The sequence below is a fragment of the Helicoverpa armigera genome, chromosome 28 (assembly GCF_030705265.1).
Source record: "Helicoverpa armigera isolate CAAS_96S chromosome 28, ASM3070526v1, whole genome shotgun sequence".
Classification (NCBI taxonomy): Eukaryota; Metazoa; Arthropoda; class Insecta; order Lepidoptera; family Noctuidae; genus Helicoverpa; species Helicoverpa armigera.
Window position 1 is genome coordinate 1,280,074 of NC_087147.1, and position 20,737 is coordinate 1,300,810.

The 20,737-nt window shown below is 36.0% G+C and overlaps 1 protein-coding gene across 1 annotated transcript in view; it reads left to right on the top strand.

Annotated features, from left to right (window-relative positions):
- The window catches only part of LOC110378002 (ryanodine receptor), a 163,501-nt gene that overhangs the window by 71,280 nt on the left and 71,484 nt on the right, over window positions 1–20,737 (top strand). Inside the window, exons 9-30 of the mRNA XM_064042448.1 lie at window positions 2,505–2,704; window positions 3,742–3,924; window positions 4,475–4,646; window positions 5,084–5,253; window positions 5,715–5,839; window positions 6,282–6,485; window positions 7,007–7,176; window positions 7,633–7,823; window positions 8,292–8,432; window positions 8,917–9,071; window positions 10,334–10,475; window positions 11,054–11,264; window positions 11,766–11,843; window positions 12,364–12,494; window positions 12,924–13,014; window positions 13,465–13,614; window positions 15,886–16,039; window positions 16,494–16,621; window positions 16,977–17,057; window positions 18,538–18,637; window positions 19,999–20,116; window positions 20,501–20,581. Coding sequence (XP_063898518.1) covers window positions 2,505–2,704; window positions 3,742–3,924; window positions 4,475–4,646; window positions 5,084–5,253; window positions 5,715–5,839; window positions 6,282–6,485; window positions 7,007–7,176; window positions 7,633–7,823; window positions 8,292–8,432; window positions 8,917–9,071; window positions 10,334–10,475; window positions 11,054–11,264; window positions 11,766–11,843; window positions 12,364–12,494; window positions 12,924–13,014; window positions 13,465–13,614; window positions 15,886–16,039; window positions 16,494–16,621; window positions 16,977–17,057; window positions 18,538–18,637; window positions 19,999–20,116; window positions 20,501–20,581 — 3,176 coding nt within the window. The remainder of the gene's footprint in view (window positions 1–2,504; window positions 2,705–3,741; window positions 3,925–4,474; window positions 4,647–5,083; window positions 5,254–5,714; window positions 5,840–6,281; window positions 6,486–7,006; window positions 7,177–7,632; window positions 7,824–8,291; window positions 8,433–8,916; window positions 9,072–10,333; window positions 10,476–11,053; window positions 11,265–11,765; window positions 11,844–12,363; window positions 12,495–12,923; window positions 13,015–13,464; window positions 13,615–15,885; window positions 16,040–16,493; window positions 16,622–16,976; window positions 17,058–18,537; window positions 18,638–19,998; window positions 20,117–20,500; window positions 20,582–20,737) is intronic.

The window sequence follows — 20,737 nt, forward strand, 5'->3', positions numbered from 1 at the left end:
AGGGCCCATTTTTCATGACTCTATCTGATAAGTTACTTTTATCTATATGTCGGAGCACCAGAAGTGGTTAGAATCTTTTGATACACTTGCATCTTGTCAGGATATGAAATAATACCACAGTAGTCAATTACATAATTAATAATCACATTGGTTACAATAAATCGGATACATTTCCAAGATCACATAGCCTGAACTTGGTTTCTCTTCGAGATTCCATTTAAGATTATTTCAATTGACGTTGGCACCTCACGTCACCATGACGACCACAAACAAGGAACCAGCCAGCAATATTGGGCAGCGCTGTGGGCCGCGCCGACATATAGAATATGTTTGACGTTTTGATAGCTTTTGTATCGAAAATATGTCAAACCGCCATATTTATTCCTCAGATAGAAGTTGAGTAATGGTTGAAAAATGGGCCCTTATACTAAGATCAGAAACGATTTTTGGTATCAACCAGACACCATATCTCCGACTTCAAAACGAAGAAGTTCTGCAAACTATCATGTATAATTCAAGGACACTCTCTGTACCTATTTAATCTCAGGGCAAGGTCATATTGTCGGCATCTGAACGCGCTCCCAAGGTCATCACGAAAGGATTAAGATTTATATTATCGGTGAGGCCAAACGCCTAAATGTTTATTGTTTAGTTGTCGATTTGTTACACATTTGTGGCCATTTGTTTTTGTTTTTTGGCTTGTATTCTATAAATGAAGATATTTTTGAAGAGTTGTGAGAAGAAAATAAAAAAAGTCATTTATTCCAAAGGGAGCTGAAAATCAGCACTGTTTGAAGGTCAATTTTACAACTCAATTTAAATAATAAAGAAGGCATTATATGAAGGGTACTTTTGCTATCATTATTTTTATCCAGTATCTACGATGGTATATGGCCAGTTCATGAATTAACGGTATATTGCCAAATACTCTTTACTGATAGCCCAAAGAGGCACTCACTAAAGTCCTTTATAATCTTTTCTCATTCACTTTTACAAGTATTTTTTTATAGAATACCGGTCAAACCTATGGTGTCGATCACAAGACACCATATGATCACATTTGATAGGTAGATTATTTGTGTAGGTCACATTTATTTGTATCACAAAACCTCACCGAGAATTGTAGTCTGATTTCAGCATTTGCAATTCAATGTTTTGTAGCTATCACCAGCTATCACATTAAGATGCAAGCACATCAACATCTGTCATCGATCTGTCAAATTTCTTTAAGAGATTTCCAACTTTATCTCTTAAGCGTAAGGTTCAATGTTGAATGAGATTTTACACATTGGAGTAGCTTGATGTGCTAGAGTCTGTATATTCGAAAGCACTTATTGTAACTTAAGCAATGACATTTCATCGATACATATTTTTTTTGTTGAATTTAAATATATGTAAAGCACAGTTCAATAATATGGTCTTTTATGTTGTTTGTTAAGTAGAAATCACGCATAAGTAAGATAATGTATATGGTAATAAATGTTATATTGTGATTTTTGTTGCGGAACCACATTTAGCACCATGCAATTGTATTTTTCTTAGAGATTACATTTGTATTCGTAAATCATGCCTATCCTAATTTGAAATTAATTAGTGGACCACTTATTTTTTGTAAGATACAAATAAGTTAGAAAAATATATTTTTGAACACTCAGTTTTAATTTGAATAAAATACTTTATTTGCAAGTGCCCATTTCCAGAAGATTACCAAAGTAGGTAAATATTTTCAAGCGAATACAGTAACTACAAAATCCCCAATTTTGGTTACAATGTAGCTATTCGTAATAAAAATAAAGTGGCTCAAAGTTCAGAGCAGGATTTTCCTCATCTTGATGATTCTCGAGGCTTATAAAAGCAATATAGCGTAAACAAACTTGTTTGTCATACACTGCATAGTCAAATAGTTTTGTTTATTTTGTGTTAATGTGTTTCGATCAACTTATTTCATCGTTTCTGTGTTGCCATCAGTAATGGGAAGAGAAGTACCATACTCCATATGAGTAGACACTAACTAAAGATAAACTCTCTTGATAATATGACTTTAGATTTAAAATTCAGCTTAAACATAAAGTGTAGCTCAAAAGCTATATAAATACAATTTAAAAAATGGTTTCATCCATTCAATAAAGTCCTGTTAAGATTGTTTATCTGTAGTTATGTGTATCCGTAAATGGAGTAGTATTTACAAATACATATCACATTAGTTTTAAGCTTTCGCCATATTATTGTATGTATGTTGATGTGTAATTATATAAGTAGAAACACTTGTGCATTTGTGCAATTAAAAAAATATATGTATACCATACCAGTGACTATCTGGACAAAAGTCATTCATAAATCACATATCTATCTGTTATTTGTACCCACATTCAATCAAAACTGCACCTAAAAAAAAAATACTTATCGATATTTCGAAACGTCCCCTGTGATCGTCCCCACATTCTTCACTGTGAACATCAAACCCCAAAAAAAACTCGAAAATAAATATCGATACATTTTTCCAGCACACGACGAAAGAGAACGAAGTATCGATAGTGAACGCGTCATTCCACGTGACTCACTGGTCGGTGCAGCCCTATGGCACCGGTATATCGAGGATGAAGTACGTGGGCTATGTTTTCGGAGGAGATGTGCTGAGGTTCTTCCATGGAGGTGATGAATGTCTCACTATACCTAGCACTTGGACTAAGGATGGGGGGCAGAAGTGAGTATTTTTTTTGATACTTATATTTTAGTTTAATACAGTTTCACAATAATATACGAAAAATAAAACATCAAAGCCAAAAACGTTGCCAACGTTTTACGATTGCGATTAAATCCAATTAACACCGCATTCTCACTCTAGTACCGGCTTTGAAAAACACTTTAGGAACGTTTCTGTATACTTGTGTTTGTGTATTCACATCATCATCTCCCAAGCCAGGATGCGGCTGGTGTTTCACAAGGAGCGACTTTCTATCTGACCTCCTCATCCCAGTTACTCTAGGCAACCCAATATTCACATACATATAGGTTGAAAAAGACAAAATGGCAGTGTAGAAAATTCATCAATATCATCCTCATCATCCTCCGAGCCTTTTCCCAATCACGTTGGGGTCGGCTTCCAGTCTAACCGGATTCAGCTGAGTACCAGTGCTTTACAAGAAGCGACTGCCTATCTGACCTCCTCAACCCAGTAACCCGGACAACCCGATACCCCTTGGTTAGACTGGTGTCAGACTTTCTGGCTTCTGACTACCCGTAACGACTGCCAAGGATGTTCACTGACAGCCGGGACCTACAGTTTAACGTGCCATCCGAAACACAGTCAATGGTGTCTAAGATATACTTAGAAAGTACATACAAACTTAGAAAAGTTGCATTGGTACTTGCCTGACCTGGGATCGACCCCGCGCCCTCATACTTGAGGTTGGTCCTTTACCCACTAGGCCACCACGACTTATCGACTCATCAATAGAAATACATTATTTTTTCTGGGTTTACAACACTAATAAATTCCCGCTTCTTTATCTCCACTAATTCTTTTTAACTGACTTCAAAAAAAGAGGAGATTCTCAGATTTACCTGAACGTATTATGTATGTATTTTGTACGCGATTATCTCACGTTTGTTTGAACCCGACTTTGATGCGGTTTTCAGCATAGTATTTGTCAGACTTAGTAAGTTTTAGGAATTATTGCAGTCGGTTTTATTTTATAAATTTTCTTCTTTTTAAAATAATGTACCATTTCTTTTTTCCAGTATCGTAGTTTACGAAGGAGGTTCCGTAATGTCTCAAGCCCGTTCTCTATGGCGTCTCGAGCTGGCCAGAACGAAATGGGCAGGAGGCTTCATCAACTGGTACCATCCTATGAGAATTCGTCACATCACTACTGGAAGATATTTAGGAGTCAACGACCAGAATGAGCTGTATTTAGTTAGCAGGTATGTTTGATTGTGTTATTTGTCTAGCCTTTTCCCAACTATTTTGGAAGGCTTCCGACTGCTAATGACCGATCGATCCGTGCTGCTGTTACTAAGCCATCATCATCTCCCTAGCCTTTTCCCAACTATTTTGGGTTCGGCTTCCATCTATATGCTTCCAGATATAGCTGAGTACCAGTGCTTTACAAGGAGCGACCCTATCTGACCCCCTCAACTCAGGCTGTTACTAAGCCATAACCCTGGCTTAAAAGTTTTTTTTTCATTTAATAATCATTTATTTGTGAATATGATTAATTAAATATTGATCGTTATGGCGTGCAAAATTACAAGCTGTTTTGTTATCTAAACTTTGGCAAGAAAATTAGACATAAAAATATAATTAGAAGTCTGTCATTTTGATTAAATGTTAAGGTACATTATTTATTTCGAAATGTTAAAAGGTACATTACATTTGTTAAAAAAATCTACGCAAGTGAAAAGAATGAAGCAAAATAATAATTTCAGTAGACAAATTATCTATATTTATCTTCCATCTTTTGTATATTTTTAGAGAGGAAGCCACAACAGCATCCTGCGCCTTCTGCCTTCGCCAGGAGAAGGATGATCAGAAGCAGGTGTTGGAAGACAAGGACTTGGAAGTCATAGGAGCTCCCATCATCAAGTATGGTGACTCTACCGTCATTGTGCAGCACTCGGAGACTGGCTTGTGGCTGTCTTATAAGGTAACTAGATGTTTGATGGAACTATTTTCTGAACATGGATAAAAGTAGCCTACATGTTATTGTAATGTATTACTACTACTTGTATTACTGCCAAGTTACATCGAAATTCCTTCACTAGTTTTAGCGTGAAAGAGTAACAAACATATATATATACTTAGAATTTTAATATGAGCCTTATATCTTAGTTGTGAAGGAACAAGATTGCTTGTGTGTGACCATAAGATCACAGCCTTTTTTAAAAATAATCTGTAATGGTTAAATTGTGCTGTAACCCGTTTGTTATTCTACGCCAAATATTCGATTGTTTGTTCATTATTTAGTTCAAAAACGGAAGCTGTGCCGACCCCAAAGAATCAGATTAGGGAAGGGAAATGATGAATCAATTCATTTATGTACATCTGTAATGTTATCTAATAATTATTCCTTGTACTTCTCAGTCTTACGAAACGAAGAAGAAAGGCGTGGGTAAAGTAGAAGAGAAGCAAGCTATTCTCCACGAAGAAGGCAAGATGGACGACGGTCTAGACTTCTCCAGGTCACAAGAGGAAGAATCTAGGACTGCTCGAGTTATTAGGAAATGTTCTTCGCTCTTTACTAAGTTTATCAAGTAAGTGGGATCATTTTAAATGGTGATAAAGTCGATATTTAATAGATATTAATGGTTCTGTCCGGGATTTATTTTGCAAGGACCTTTGAGTTGGGTATAAATTCCGAGACTGTTTCTTATGGCTTTATCTAAAACTGTGACAATTTTATCGAAATATACTCAGGAGTTTGTGCTTCTGTTGAGACTGGAATAATTTCTCCTCATGTCTGAAATATTAGCAAAATATATAAACATACTATATACATACAAATATACTATGTAAAATCATTAAAAGAGGGTAACAAAATAGCAAATGGAGATCAAAAATATTTTCACAAAATCACCCCATTGCAACCACACATCATTATATAATAATTTACCACGATCACACAAGTTAACTTTCTCATAAAAGTTTTATAAACTATTTTTATTTTTTAGTAAAAACTCTACTAGAAACTCAATTATAAAAATCCCTTTCTCAGCGGCCTTGAAACTCTGCAAGAGAACAGACGTCACTCGATGTTCTTCGCGTCCGTCAACCTCGGCGAGATGGTGATGTGTCTCGAAGATCTCATCAACTACTTCGCACAACCTGATGAGGATATGGGTAAGATTTTGTTAATACTAGCTTCCAATATAGGATAGGTATGGGAACAATTTTCCTGAAATTAATAAATTCAATTTAATTTAATGTCGGTTTCATCAGGGTCTCGTAATCATTCTTCGATAAATTGCGTATCTTACGCTGATTTTTTCAAATCGATTCAATAATTCCTGAGATTAGCGTACATACTCGAACAACTTAATTCTTCAGTTGCATAATATTAACATAGATGGAGATGATATATTTTTTTTATTATTTACGATTAAATTTTAGAGAAATACAAGAAGGTAAAATCTTCATAAATCTGTGAGTCTCATTCAAGTTTCTACTAACTTCAAAACATAAGAAAAAAAAAACTTAAGTAGGACTCAAAAAAATTTAAACCACAAAAAATACCCTGATTTCACCCACCAAAATAAACTCCAAAATCCATTCCACCTTCCAGAACACGAAGAAAAACAGAACAAATTCCGCGCCCTCCGCAACCGTCAGGACCTGTTCCAAGAGGAAGGCATCCTGAACCTCATCCTCGAAGCTATAGACAAGATCAACGTCATCACGTCTCAAGGGTTCCTCGCCGGCTTCCTGGCGGGAGACGAGTCGGGGCAGAGCTGGGAAATGATCTCTGGATATCTGTATCAGTTGCTTGGTGAGTATGGGTGGAAATAAATAATTTATTTGGATAATTCGATGTTGCATCTATCATGTTTAGTAGATGCAACATAAGTTTTAGTTTCTTGTAATTATGTAGAAAATGAAGTAAAAGCCTTCATATCTTATATGCCAGGAAGAAAGTTCGATCTGCTTCAATTTGGTAGTTTAGTTAGATAATAAAATAAAAAAAAAACAGAACAGTAACAAATTATGGACCTAGAGTAAAAATTTTCATTTTCTGTTCTTGATCAGATTAATTACTTATTATCATTTGGGTTATGGGCAAAATAATTGCCGTTCAGGCAACTTGCATTGCAAGAAACTTCAGTTTTTCTTAAAAGAACTGTTTACTTCGAAACTTGTGCGTGAAAATTCAAAAGTTTTGGTGTGTTGGTGAACTTGGGCTTTTGTCCGAGATGGTTGTCAGAGATTACAAAAGATTAATTTTAAGATTAATTTTTTAATCCTGTATTCTCTAAATTGATACAAAAACTTACTATATTCTAAACTCCACAGCGGCAATAATAAAAGGCAACCACACAAATTGCGCGCAGTTCGCGAACTCGAACCGTCTGAACTGGTTGTTCTCTCGGCTCGGCTCGCAAGCCTCGGGGGAGGGGACGGGCATGTTGGATGTACTGCATTGCGTGCTGATAGACTCGCCTGAAGCTTTGAATATGATGAGGGTAAGTATTCGATGTTGAGAATTGATTCTTTTTTTTTATCCTTATGTTCTTCCTTCTTCTTCATATATTACATAGGTATGTAATCCACTACCATTATATTCTCCATTATGTATTACCCATATGCTCTTTACTACTCTTATTTACTACCCTTGGGTACTTCCTCACATACTTTCTCTGTTTAATCTCTTATATACTTCATTATGTGCCTCCTTATATACTCTGTTGTTTCTCCCAATGTACTCTCACTCTATATTTTTAACATTAATGTGAATTTTCATATCATACCGAATGGACGTGCCCACAACTTTCTTGATATATACATAGAAATATTATTAGTGAGTTTTGCTACTCCTGCTCCTGAAAAAGAGAATTCTATGCTGTTCAATACAAATTATTAAATTAAAATATGAATTAAACAATGAAAACAAAAACTCAATTTGTCCATTTTCTTTCCAGGATGAACACATAAAAGTAATAATCTCCCTGCTAGAAAAGCACGGTCGTGACCCTAAAGTACTAGATGTGCTATGTTCCCTCTGCGTCGGTAACGGCGTGGCAGTGCGCTCGTCACAGAACAATATCTGCGACTATTTGTTGCCCGGCAAGAATCTGTTGTTGCAAACTGCGCTCGTGGATCACGTATCTAGGTGAGTGATATCTTGGGCTTTTATTTTGTCGTTATTGCTGAAAATGTTACTTGTAAATCGACTTTAATAATATAGATTTAAAGTTTTAGGTTCTACCTGTCCCGTTGAAGCCGTTTAGGGTACAAACAAACAAAAAAAAGTTTCAGTTTCAGACACGACAAAATTTAGTTTAGTCTGAGTACTTAGTTGGTACTTATGTAGTGTTAAAAGTTGTTTTTATAGGGTTTAGCGTTTATAACCCTTTGTCATAATAATTGCGTACTTTTTTTGGGTCGGGGTTTTTTTTTTAAATTTATAATTAAATTTTATTTACATTTAGTAATTTCCTCGAAGATCGATTTTGTTTCAATTTTAAAATCCTTCGCTTGCTCGGTCATCAAAGTCCGCGGTTCTAAAGCAACTTTGCACTCTTCTATGATAAATTACTATTATAGGTACATATCTTAATTTTGCTCCTTGTTTCTTCAGTGTCCGTCCAAATATATTCGTGGGTCGCGTGGAAGGGTCGGCTGTGTACCGCAAATGGTACTTTGAAGTGACCATGGACCATATAGAGAAGACTACACATATGATGCCGCATTTGCGCATCGGATGGGCTAATACTACTGGGTAAGATGTCATTTATTTGTCTATTCACTAGTTACTATTATCCTATGTTTTTTCTAATAGGTATACTTACTTCTTTTCTTGTCTTTTGACTGCCTCGTTGGTCTAGTGGTCGCAAGCGCGGCTGCTGTGCCCGAGGTCTCGGGTTCGATTTCCGGGTCGGCCCGAAATCTCTTTGTGGGTTTTCTAAAAAACTTGCACAAAGCAGCCCGTAGTCTGGAAGTTGGTGATTTATACACCCGTGCATCGGAGAGCACATTAATGTCGGTCGTGCTTGTGATCTCTGTCCGCTGGTGTCGGATTATCGTCCCATCGCGCTATGAGAGTGAAGGAATAGTAAGTGCATCTGTGTCTGCGCAAATGCTCGTGCACTATAATATGTCCTGCGCTGCTGGCTGATCTCCTTATATGAGAACTTATATAAAAATGTTCAAATGATAGCCATTACTCTTCTTCGCTTATTTATAAATTTTATTTGTACTTCCAGCTACGTCCCCTACCCGGGTGGTGGGGAGAAATGGGGGGGTAACGGTGTGGGAGATGACCTGTACTCCTACGGGTTTGACGGCGCCTACCTCTGGTCCGGGGGCAGGAAGACCCCGGTCAATAGGACTCATGCTGAAGAACCTTATATTAGGAAAGGTAGGGTCGAGTTTTCTTTTGTTGAATATTGTTATTACAAAAAGAATGTCTGAGAGAAACTTTTATCCAGACGAAAATTTGTCTCTTGTTTTTGGACCACTTTAAGTAGTTAAACTAGCATCCTAACTAATTAAACTGCACTTTAAATATTAAATAGGTACTTGCTGTTCCCAGCGATCCCACCCGCGTACTGTGGAAACGGCTTTACGCTCCCTGATAAGAATTAGCTTATATATGTCACCGTAAGATTACAAACATCGTTAGATTACAATCTATCTCGAGAGATTGTAAACTGTCGAATTATTGTGAACCGTAACATCTGATTGCAATTTAACGCATTATTTTTCGCTATATTATAATCTATCGATGAGAAATTGTCAAATTGTCAACTGTCCGAAAGCTCTCCCTGATTGGTCAGTCTTTTTGTAAGATCGACCAATAATCCGTTCTGTTCCCATGGAGTTCCCGTAGAGTTAGGAATGAAATAGACGTGTCAGTTAAATAAAATAAATGCTCTTCAAAAATTCTTCAAGTATTTATTATTTAGTACGGGTATGTAATTAATATTCCTGACATATGGAGAGAACAAATTGTAACGACATATTTATTCTTCAAACACAAATTGAAATTGGAAACATATTGATTTTTGACACTTACGCGAATATTAGACATTTAAATAAAACTACTTTTACGGATTTTATCGCGGTTATATTATTTAATCCCGACGTTTAAAACCCGTAAAAGTAGTTTTATTTAAATGAAATTGGAAAATTATAAGAAACATTTATAAAAAAAAAAAAACAAAACAATTAGGTAGTTTACTCATCAGTTTGTCTTCAAACACAAATTCATTCCTAACTCTACGGGAACTCCATGGTAACAGAACGGCTGGTCGTGATTGGTCGATCTTACAAAAAGACTGACCAATCAGGGAGAGCTTTCGGACAGTTGACAATTTGACAATTTCTGATCGATAGATTATAATATAGCTAAAAATAATGCGTTAAATTGCAATCAGATGTTACGGTTCACAATAATTCGATAGTTTACAATCTCTCGAGATAGATTGCAATCTAACGATGTTTGTAATCTTACGGTGACATATATAATCTTTAAAGTCGGTCCAATAGTTTCTGAGAATTTGTAATGATTCATTCAAACAAAAAAAGCTCTGCAGCTTTTTTGTCCCATCGTCGATTTAATCGATGCTCAGAGGCTTATTTATGATATGTAAAACCAATAACAATAACCTTTCTTCCCAGGTGACGTGATCGGCTGTGCACTGGACCTGACAGTGCCTATAATAAACTTCATGTTCAACGGAGTTCGTGTGACGGGCTCCTTCACTAACTTCAACTTAGAAGGCATGTTCTTCCCGGTCATCAGCTGCTCTAGTAAATTGAGGTAATAATAATAATTATACATTATATAAATAATTACTTTAAAAGCTTTTGTCAGCGGTTACACACGAGTATTGTGGGAAGTTATTCCTGCTCATAAATAAATGGTAGCCCTCTCAATAAAGGGCTATCTAACTCTGTTATATTTTTTTCTAATTGCATCAGTGGTTCCTGAAATTAACACGTTCAAGCAAACATACGAACTCTTCAGATTAACATAAAATATTATTTTTTATCTTTAGATTCTGTTTTATTTTTATTTTAGCGCTATTTACAAGTTCTATTAATGTACAAATAGCTCAATTAAGTCTTTTCTGGATAATCTAATTATACATACTTCTTTTTGTGATTGTGATTTCCTGTGTCCATAAAAAAATATGGTGCACAATAAAGAAATCTATCAATTCTTGCAACATTTTAAATTTCCGTTATTTGTGGCTTCCAAATGTAGCTACTATTAGCCTAGCAAGCGTGGTAATCTACGCAGTGACAGTAAAAAGACTTAATATCTTTGATGAAATCACAAACAATTTGTCTATAATTCATAAAAGTTACACATTAATTGTTTGTTCCTTCTTCCAGTTGTCGATTCCTTCTCGGTGGAGAACACGGTCGTCTCCGCTACGCCGCTCCTGAAGGCTACTCCCCCCTCGTAGAATCACTACTCCCCCAGCAGATCCTCAGCTTGGAGCCTTGCTTCTACTTCGGCAACTTGTCCAAACGGGCCCTAGCTGGGCCCCCGCTAGTACAAGACGATACGGCCTTCGTGCCAACACCCGTTGATACTTTACAGGTAAGTTACACTATATAGGCGATACACACGGCACCGCGCAGCGCCGCGGAGGGCGGTAGCGCTCGAACAAAAGAGCACCGCTCGAACGCGCGGTCAGGCGGTGTACGTGTGTTAGGCATCAACGGATTTAATGCGACATGACATCCGCTTCACCGCCTACCGCGGCGGTGCGCGGTGCCGTGTGTTAATCGCCATAGTTTTGTTGTTCCTAATGGAATTACATCAATGGAGTTCATAATGGAGTCTTTTCACAGGGTCAAAAAAATCTGGTTATGTACTAAATTACATTAGTTCTGTTCAGTAGTTTTGGTGTGAAAGCCAGACAAAGTTACTTTCGCATTTATAATATAAATAAGGACATAATAATATGGCCCTGAAGGTCACTTGTGTAATGACTTGATTCTTGATTGAATTGGGATAAAGGCGGAGGATAATTGTTAAGTTAATTATAATTCCAGTTCCAATATAATAGAAATAACGCTCATGTAATGTTGTTTACAGATTACTTTGCCTTCGTACGTGGAACAAATCAGAGACAAGCTAGCTGAGAATATCCACGAAATGTGGGCTATGAATAAGGTAAGATTCAATTTTAATTATCTCCTACATATCATCTATCTTCTTAATTCAAAAATATTTTTTTTGTCTCGAATTTTTACTCAAAAACTCCCTGATTATTAAGCTTTGGTATAATATTTTTCTTTATATTTTACTTTCATTTACGTGGCAATGCTGCCAGCCTCTTGGGTACACTCCCGGTGGGCAGCGATGAGGAGTTTTTTGATGCCATTTTTTAGTTGTATATATGTATAAATAAGGCTTTTTTTTTACGTCATGTAAATATGTACATAAATGCACTACTATGTATAAACAAAGCAAAAATAAAAGTACTTATTTAGAATTAAAAAAAAAAAAAGTTTCTCTAAATATAATTCTCTAATTTTGTTACTTTGCTAAATTGACCGAAAGCGATTTCTAACTTCCGAATCGAGAACCTCCTTTCATTGGAAAGTCGGTCAAAAAGAAGAAACAAACATCCCTCTATACTTTTTCCTTCTTTCCTTCCTATAGATTAAATAACATGTAATATTGTTCACAGATCGAAGCCGGTTGGATGTACGGCGACCAGAGAGAGGACTTGCACAAGATCCACCCGTGCCTCGTGCCCTTCGAGAGGCTCCCGCCCGCCGAGAAGCGATACGACATACAGCTCGCTGTGCAGACGCTCAAGTATGTATGATTTGAGTCTCGAGGGAACTTCCCGCATCTGGATGACATTACTCTATATCCTTTGCCAAGCTCTAGCCTTACTGCCATTTAAATCGGCTCTGTAGTATTCACGTCAAAGACAGAGTTATTTCTGCATTTATACATATTTACACTGTCTATGTACTTACATATGTTATTACTGCTACGGAAGAAATAATCTCTTCTTCCAAATTATTTGAAATAGTTACCACGTGCCTTAAATACTGAGAGCTCTAGAAAGCACTTTCACAGAACACTCTCTACACACAACGGGAAGAGAATGATAGTTTCCTACTTCCCGAAAAAAGCCCCTCATATCATATTTATAAACACAGGTTTCAGGAGGACTTTTCGCTCATAAGTATTTCGAAAATCCAATAATGTAATACTAATATTCACTCTACTTCACAGGACTATCCTGGCTCTGGGCTACTACATCAGCTTGGACAAGCCGCCAGCGCGCATCCGTAACGTTCGACTGCCCAATGAACCTTTCATGCAGGTAAACACAATTTTATGAATTTTGACTCTATTTTCAACATCTTTAAATACTATGTACTACAATATGTACATCCAAAGCCGTATATGGACTCCAAAGTTTATGTTTCTTTTAGGCTAATGAAATTGAATAGGCCTGCAAAATGAAGCTAAGTTTTTAACAGTTATTGCATTACTTAATTTCCTCAGAATTTTAAACTATGTGCATTGATCTATGGTTATGGTTTTATTTCGTTTATAAGATTTCTTTTGTAATTGAAGTAGTTTATTAACTCAATTGTTATTCCTAGTAAGTATCAAAACCTTGAAAAACGTGAACTTTATGAGAAACCAATAATTGAGAAAGTAGAATCCCTCCCTATAATTTTAAACACCTCTAGTTCTCATGTGAACCTCTATCCAGCCTCCATAGTTACTTATTCTTATGCCTAAACTCCACTTAACTCTTCACCAGTCCAACGGCTACAAGCCAGCACCACTCGACCTGAGTGCTGTCACCCTGACACCCAAGATGGACGAGCTCGTCGACCAGCTAGCTGAGAACACCCACAACCTCTGGGCCAGGGAGAGGATACAGCAGGGATGGACTTACGGACTTAATGAGGTAAGTTAAAACACCATCTACTTTGTATACTGAAAGATTAGTTAGTTCTTAGATATGATACGGATCTCTTCAAACTTTTTGGCGTTGATCCCTGCCCAGAAATTGTAGGTATCAGCGAGTCCGGGGCTGCGGGATTATTCGAGAGTTACCGCGGCCCTGTTGCGTAAAGGGTTTTGGTCAGTAAGAGTCTGACACACGTTGCGCCCACAATGGGGACATTTGATGATTTCTCTCAAAAAGTCTCAATCTTTATCTTTTTATTTACTTCTTTATCTTTTGAATGTAAATATTTTTTAAGATGTATATTTTTAATATGCAATCTATGTATTTAAGAGATACTTTGTCTGTATCTTTATGTTATTAATGTATGTAAATATTTTTTAAGATGTATATTTTTCATATGCAATTTATGTATTAAAGCTTTAATTTGTCTGTATCTTTATTGTATTATTTTTTAATGAATGTACTATTTATAATTTATTTTTGCTATTTTGTATATTGCTTTTATGTGTATTATATTTTTTCGTCACAAAGAACGTAGATTTAAAAGGGGGATTGAAACAGTCGCGTAAATTTCTGGTGGAATCCCGCCATTATTTCTCCAATCTCCAAGGAACTGACATCATCTTCTTCTGAGGATACCAGAGATGTCTGCTGTGACTCTCACACTTAGTATGTGAAGTTTTATTAGGTGTGAGGGTCACAGCATGATGTCTCCGAGTGAAAGCCACTACACAAGAACAGGACCTCTTATAGGATTGAGGATCAACTCAATATTCAAATCATCTTGATCAGATTGGCCATTTGTAATTGAGTGGCACATTGTTGGGAATCATTATAATTAGTTTAGTATGTTGTCCATATTTGGGTCGGCTTCCAGCCTAACCACATGCACCGGAACACTAGTGTTTTACATGGACCTTCTCAACTCATTACTCGGGCAACTATACACATTTCATCTTTATTTTAATGCTTTATTTTAAATATTGTGCACCGTTATATATTCGCTATTTTTTTTCTATAAGTATGTATTTACTTCCTCAGCGATTTCTACTAAATATTTCCGTATATATCCTTGAGCAAACGTGGCGATTAGCGCTCATGCCTTCTCTGTATGAGCCTGTGCCCTGCATTCTAATCGTACCAGTTACATGGGCTGTGACTCTCACACTTAGTATGTGCTGATCTATTAGGTGTGAGGGTCACAGCATGATGTGTCTGAGTGACAACCACCACACAAGGACAGGATAATTATTTATATTATTATAAGTCTTTTGACATCGATGCCATCGACTATCTAATTGTATGCATATTTATATGTATAGTTTATTTCTTACAAGTCTGAAATTGCCAACCTTCATTAGGCAACCGTAGTGATAAACACTCATTCCTTCGCTTCGATGTATGAAATCAACAAATGAAATGTTAAATCTCCTTTTCTACTATGTATCCCACATAAGAGTGGTTTCACCTTTCTGATTTTTCCTCTCCACTTTGCTTTATCAAACATTTATCAGGATCAGCCCGTTCGTTTGGTCTAAATAGTGTACTATAAATTAAGTACTTTTATTTTGTTTACTTGCAAAGCTGCTGCAGGAGTAAATCCTGAGGATAATACCAGTGACATGAGCTGTGACTCTCACACTTAGTATGTGCTGATCTATTAGGTGTGAGGGTCACAGCATGATGTGACTGAGTCATACCACAGTCAAGAGAGAAGAATTACTCCAGATATTTTAAATTATATTTATGCATTGAGTTATAATGTACTTTTATGTAATTATTTGTGTGTATTGTGTATATTAAGTATGTGCTTATAAATGTTGTTATTTAGATGTTGTTGCTTTTGTATTTAGCTGTTTATTTAGTTTTTATTTCAGGTTATATTTTAATGTTTTTTGTTGCATATTTGTTTTATTCTTGAAATGATGACTTTAAAAAATAAGAGGAAATGTATAAAGTGAAGTGCTTCTGAAATATTTTGGACACCGAAAAAGTACTTATATACCTACTTTTAAGTTTAAACTGACCAACTATATCCAGATAAATAGGCTACTGCCAAGATAGCGGCTTACTGCATACCAAAGCTTACTACATGAGCTACGAACATATATAAATTCGCTTTTAAAACTTTGTATCATCTGTGAAGCTAAAAATATCCCATACTGCCCTGAATGGGTAAATCCCCCCGTTTCAGGGAGAGTTTTGTCAAGCAGTCGACATTTTACGGCAATGACGACCACTTTGACTCATTTCCCCATAATCTTCTAGGACTCGGACATGCACCGCTCTCCTCACTTGGTGCCCTACCCGAAGGTAGACGATGCCATCAAGAAGGCCAACAGGGATACTGCTTCAGAAACTGTCAGGACCCTGCTGGTTTACGGGTATATGTTGGACCCACCTACTGGGGAACAGCATGAAGGTAAGAACTGGTCTTCTTAGTTTGAAGACAATATAATTTTGTTTATTAGTTCTCGGAAAGCAATCATCTACCTAGCCTTTTCTCAACACATTTGATCAGTCTACAACTATCTACAAATAATGAAAAAAAATACAACTAAGTATAAAAATAACCATTTTGAAGCTGGAATCTAGTCTAATCAGATGCAGCTGCGTAGGTACTTATTTTATATAGAGTGATCTGACCTGCTCAAGCCAGTTACCCTGGCATCCCTTTCGTAAGACTGGTTGTTAGACTTTCTTGCTTCTAACTACCTGTAATGACTGCCGAAAAAAAAACGATTAATAGTGCCTTCCAAAACACGGAGAAACTATTTATGACAAGATGGCCACCGACACATAAGAAGACCAAAAATACAATTGCACAAACTTGATGTTCATGAAAGCACTTTTAACTTGCGTATTTATTTTTATAGCACTATTACTAGAAGCATCAAAACAGAAGCAAGCAGACTTCAGAACATACCGCGCTGAGAAGAACTATGCGGTCAGCTCCGGGAAGTGGTACTTCGAGTTCGAGATCTTAACTGCTGGACCTATGAGGGTAAGTGTTAATATTTACTTAATGTAGTGTTAAAAGTGGGATTACCATACTGATCCATTTATTTGAATATCAATCTCGACTGACAAAATATGGTTAGCGATTGCGTGTAGAAAGAAACCGTCAAACGATACCTAATTCATGTGATGTTTATAATTTTCATCACTCATCGAGTTTTAGAACCTCTGTTACTGAAACAATATTTTCAAACATGTGTGTTATTTAAGTTCCGTAACTCTTAAGTTTTAGGTAATTTGCTTAGTCATCAATTTTCAATTGAATAAGACAAAGAGCTGTTGAAACAAGGATTTGTTGAAATGTTCTAAAATCTATTCTTGTATTGTATAATGTTCAATAGGTCGGCTGGGCTCACGCGGATATGGCACCAGGAATGATGCTCGGGCAAGACGAGAACTCCTGGGCATTTGATGGCTACAACGTAAGTATTAATATAAAAATAGTAAAAATAATGGCACTTGCAATTTTGTCATTTCTATTTGCGTGCATTGAAGCGGCTATATTTTTGCCCAAATTAAGGAAACTGACATAAATAAATATCAGACTAAGGTCTTTTACAAACTGACGTGTGGTACAAAATATACCTTCTACATAATGTTGTACAAAATGTACCACAAACAGTGGTACAACATATACCAATCAAAACTAGACCATAAGTTCTCAAAATAGAACACAAATTAAAACTACAATTACCACAGTCGATAAAAGTGCACGGCGCCGCGACCGACACTTTCGGGGTGCAGCTCAAAGTGGGCGATATAGTCGGCTGCTTCCTCGACGTCACAGACCAGACGATTAGTGAGTTACCACTGATAGGCAATAGCCCTCTTATTAATAAACAAGGATCAAAGTTAAAGACCAAGAAACAAGAAAGGAATAACCATACATTTTCAATATCCATTGTATGTATCAATACATACTATAATACTGTTATAGGTACCTATTATTTCAAAAAAAACTGCCCGTTCTTCTCATTGGGAAGCTACTTTTGGAATAGGCAACTAGAAACCAACTTTTTTTATATTTTTGATGTTCATAAGTGCTTATAAAAGCCGAAATGAATTGATCAAACTTGGATTAACTTTACTTCTTGTTTATTAATAAGGGGGTAGAGGTGCTTCTCTGACATTGATTCTAAGACCCATAAAGAAAAAAATACAACTTAAAAATTTCAAAGAAATAATGAAAGTCAAATATGGAGTACGTGAAGAAATGCTTGTGAAGTAGAAGATATTTTGGTCAAATTGACAGTAGACATGACTTTACCTGAAGATTTTCATACTAAAGGATGTTTAAGTTGTTTGTATTTTAGTCAAAGTAGCACCTCTTATACCAGGTATTTTCCTTCTGTAACTATGTGGTTAACTCGTGGTAACTTTCCATAAAATAAATACCTCTCCAACTGTCCTATTTGAATGTTATGTTTGCCCCGATCTCTATTAAAATGGTACCTTTAATTATATGTTGTTTAAATGTTAAGACGTCTGTGTAGTTTTTTATTTTGGTAGTCATTGTGTTCGTCAAAATCATTGGTCATTTTGATTTTAGTAGACATACAGATTGTGGTTTTGAGTGACTTATCAAAAATGAAGGTGGACTCGAGATTGGTCCTAGAGGGACTCCTATGCGTAAATGATATTTTTTTTAAAAAGGGAAGTGGTTTTACTGGCAAAACTGTTATTACTTTATATATTGCTTTACTATGTATACTTTAAATCAAAACCACTATGTGCACGTCTGATTTGGATACTGTAGGTATATTTCAAGTGCATATTTACTGTGTTTATGTTAATCAAAAGCTCTACACAAAACAAAAGGTATACGAAGCTCCTAATATTCAGCAAAAATCATCTCTATGTCATTAGCAATAAGGTAAAAAACTATTTTTCCCGACTTTCAAGGAGGAAAAAGTGTACAGCGGTAACACTGAATCTTTCGGCAAGCAATGGGCTGTTGGTGACGTAGTGGGCGTCTTCCTAGATCTCATTGATAAGACGATAAGTAAATATCAGAGTGAGAGCTTTGGTAGGGGCAGGAACATTTTTGTGTTGAAATACTTAAACGTTTTACCTCCCTTCCTATTATTTTTTTATTTCTGTTGTATGTCAATGCTTAGCTGTAATTTAGTCTCTAGTCTTGCTTAAATGTTGCTTCTCCATATGTATTCTTTTCCTCTTTATTATATTCTAGTTTAGATATTTTATGTATCTTTCCGAAAAATATAACTATATATTCAATCCTCTGTACATATGTGTTAACTATTTATATAAAAATGTTCCTGCCACTATTGTAAAGTTACTACAATTACTTTGAATGCTTAATCGCCAAACGCTTAAATGATATCGACATTAGTTACCACTGCATCGCTTCGCTTGCTATGATTGATAGAGTCGCACAATTCAACGATTGATAGATTGATAATGATTGATTGCACACTTGCCCTTTTGCCAGGATCATTGTTTGTTACTTTCAACAAGTATGGTGTTAAAATAAAGGAGCGTGGTTAAAAAGAAATAAAGCACTTTCGTCTCTTTAGCACTGTTTGTTTTTAACTCACAGCTAACATACATCATTTGAGAAAAATGTAAAACGACTTCTTTTGTTTTGAATTTGCTCTTTGGAGATTGCAAGGTCTGATCTCGTGCTCTAATCTAAAAAATGGTAAAGACCGAACAGATGTTAAATGTAAAATTAAAACTTCAGCATCCATGATAATGGGTTTGTTTTACATGATCATCATTAGAATTGTTATTTATGTCAATATTGACTCTCTAAAATGATCCTTGGTACTAAGAGCGGTACAAATCAGCTATTTTAGCTAAGAATACTTCATTGTCATAACCCTTAGTAACAGTCGGGTAAAAGTAGCTAAATCATCGCAAAAATTGAGTAGCGTAGAAATTAGCAGCAAAAATATTAAAATTCACCCCTTAACTTTGTAACTAACACTCCCTAACCTGCTTTTGGTAATGTTAATAATACCATTGAACCTTAAGAATGTAATTTTAAGGAATATAGCAGTAAATTAAAATGTACTAAAATAATTCCATAACTTTCATGTGTGTACTGTTATTGTCTGTTTGTATGTCCTAATTAACACGTGCCTTCCAATGCTACTAGATATTTTTTAAATCTTGAATAACTACTTACAAACCCCCATTTTATAGAGAACTCAATAGAAAGTATTTAAACGTAGCCTCCCATTCTTGTTTACCTATATTCGTTTGATCAGGTACATTAATCAATTTAAATAAATTCCTTAGAAAATTCAATTCTATTTTCATCTTAATTTCTTATCTGTATATTGGTCCTTAGGTCTCATTAGTTGTGTGAATGATTTATTAATATGCGTTATGTATTAGGTTTCTCACTGAATGGTGAACTCTTGATGGATGCCCTCGGTGGTGAAACTACGTTTGCTGATGTCCAGGGTGACAACTTCGTGCCTGCCTGTACTCTTGGTGTGGGGCAGAAAGCTAGGTAATAGAATTTTTTGTTTATATTTATTTTAACAAGTGGACTTGACTGACGCAAAGGAAAGGAAGCGAAAAATATATTGCGAAAATATATTGCCCAAATACCTTGCAGAACATATTAGAAATGAGAATAAAGATATTACTCAGACTTCTCTGTTCGTCTATCAGTCTATTACTAGGATTATATGTCTCATGCATCATGATAGCCAGTTGAAAAAATACAAATGATGTATATGTTGCCACTACAACAGTAAATACAAGAATAAAATAAATAATGTTACCGTTTTTTAGATAATACCTAATATAGAACCCGACTTATGCGAGGCTTGGTTGGTTCTTTCGTATATTCTTCAAATGACGGCTAATCTTCGTGTTTATATTCCACCAGGTTGACATACGGTCAAGATGTGAACACGCTGAAATACTTCACGACATGTGGTCTGCAGGAGGGATATGAACCATTCTGTGTGTAAGTAACACTATGAATTTTATTAAGTAACTAGCTTCTGTCAGTGGTTTCACCCGCATCCCGTAGGAACCACGGCACGAACCCGGATAAAAAGTAGCCTATATATAGCCTTTCTCGATAAATGCGCTATCTAACACTGAAAGAATTTTTCAAATC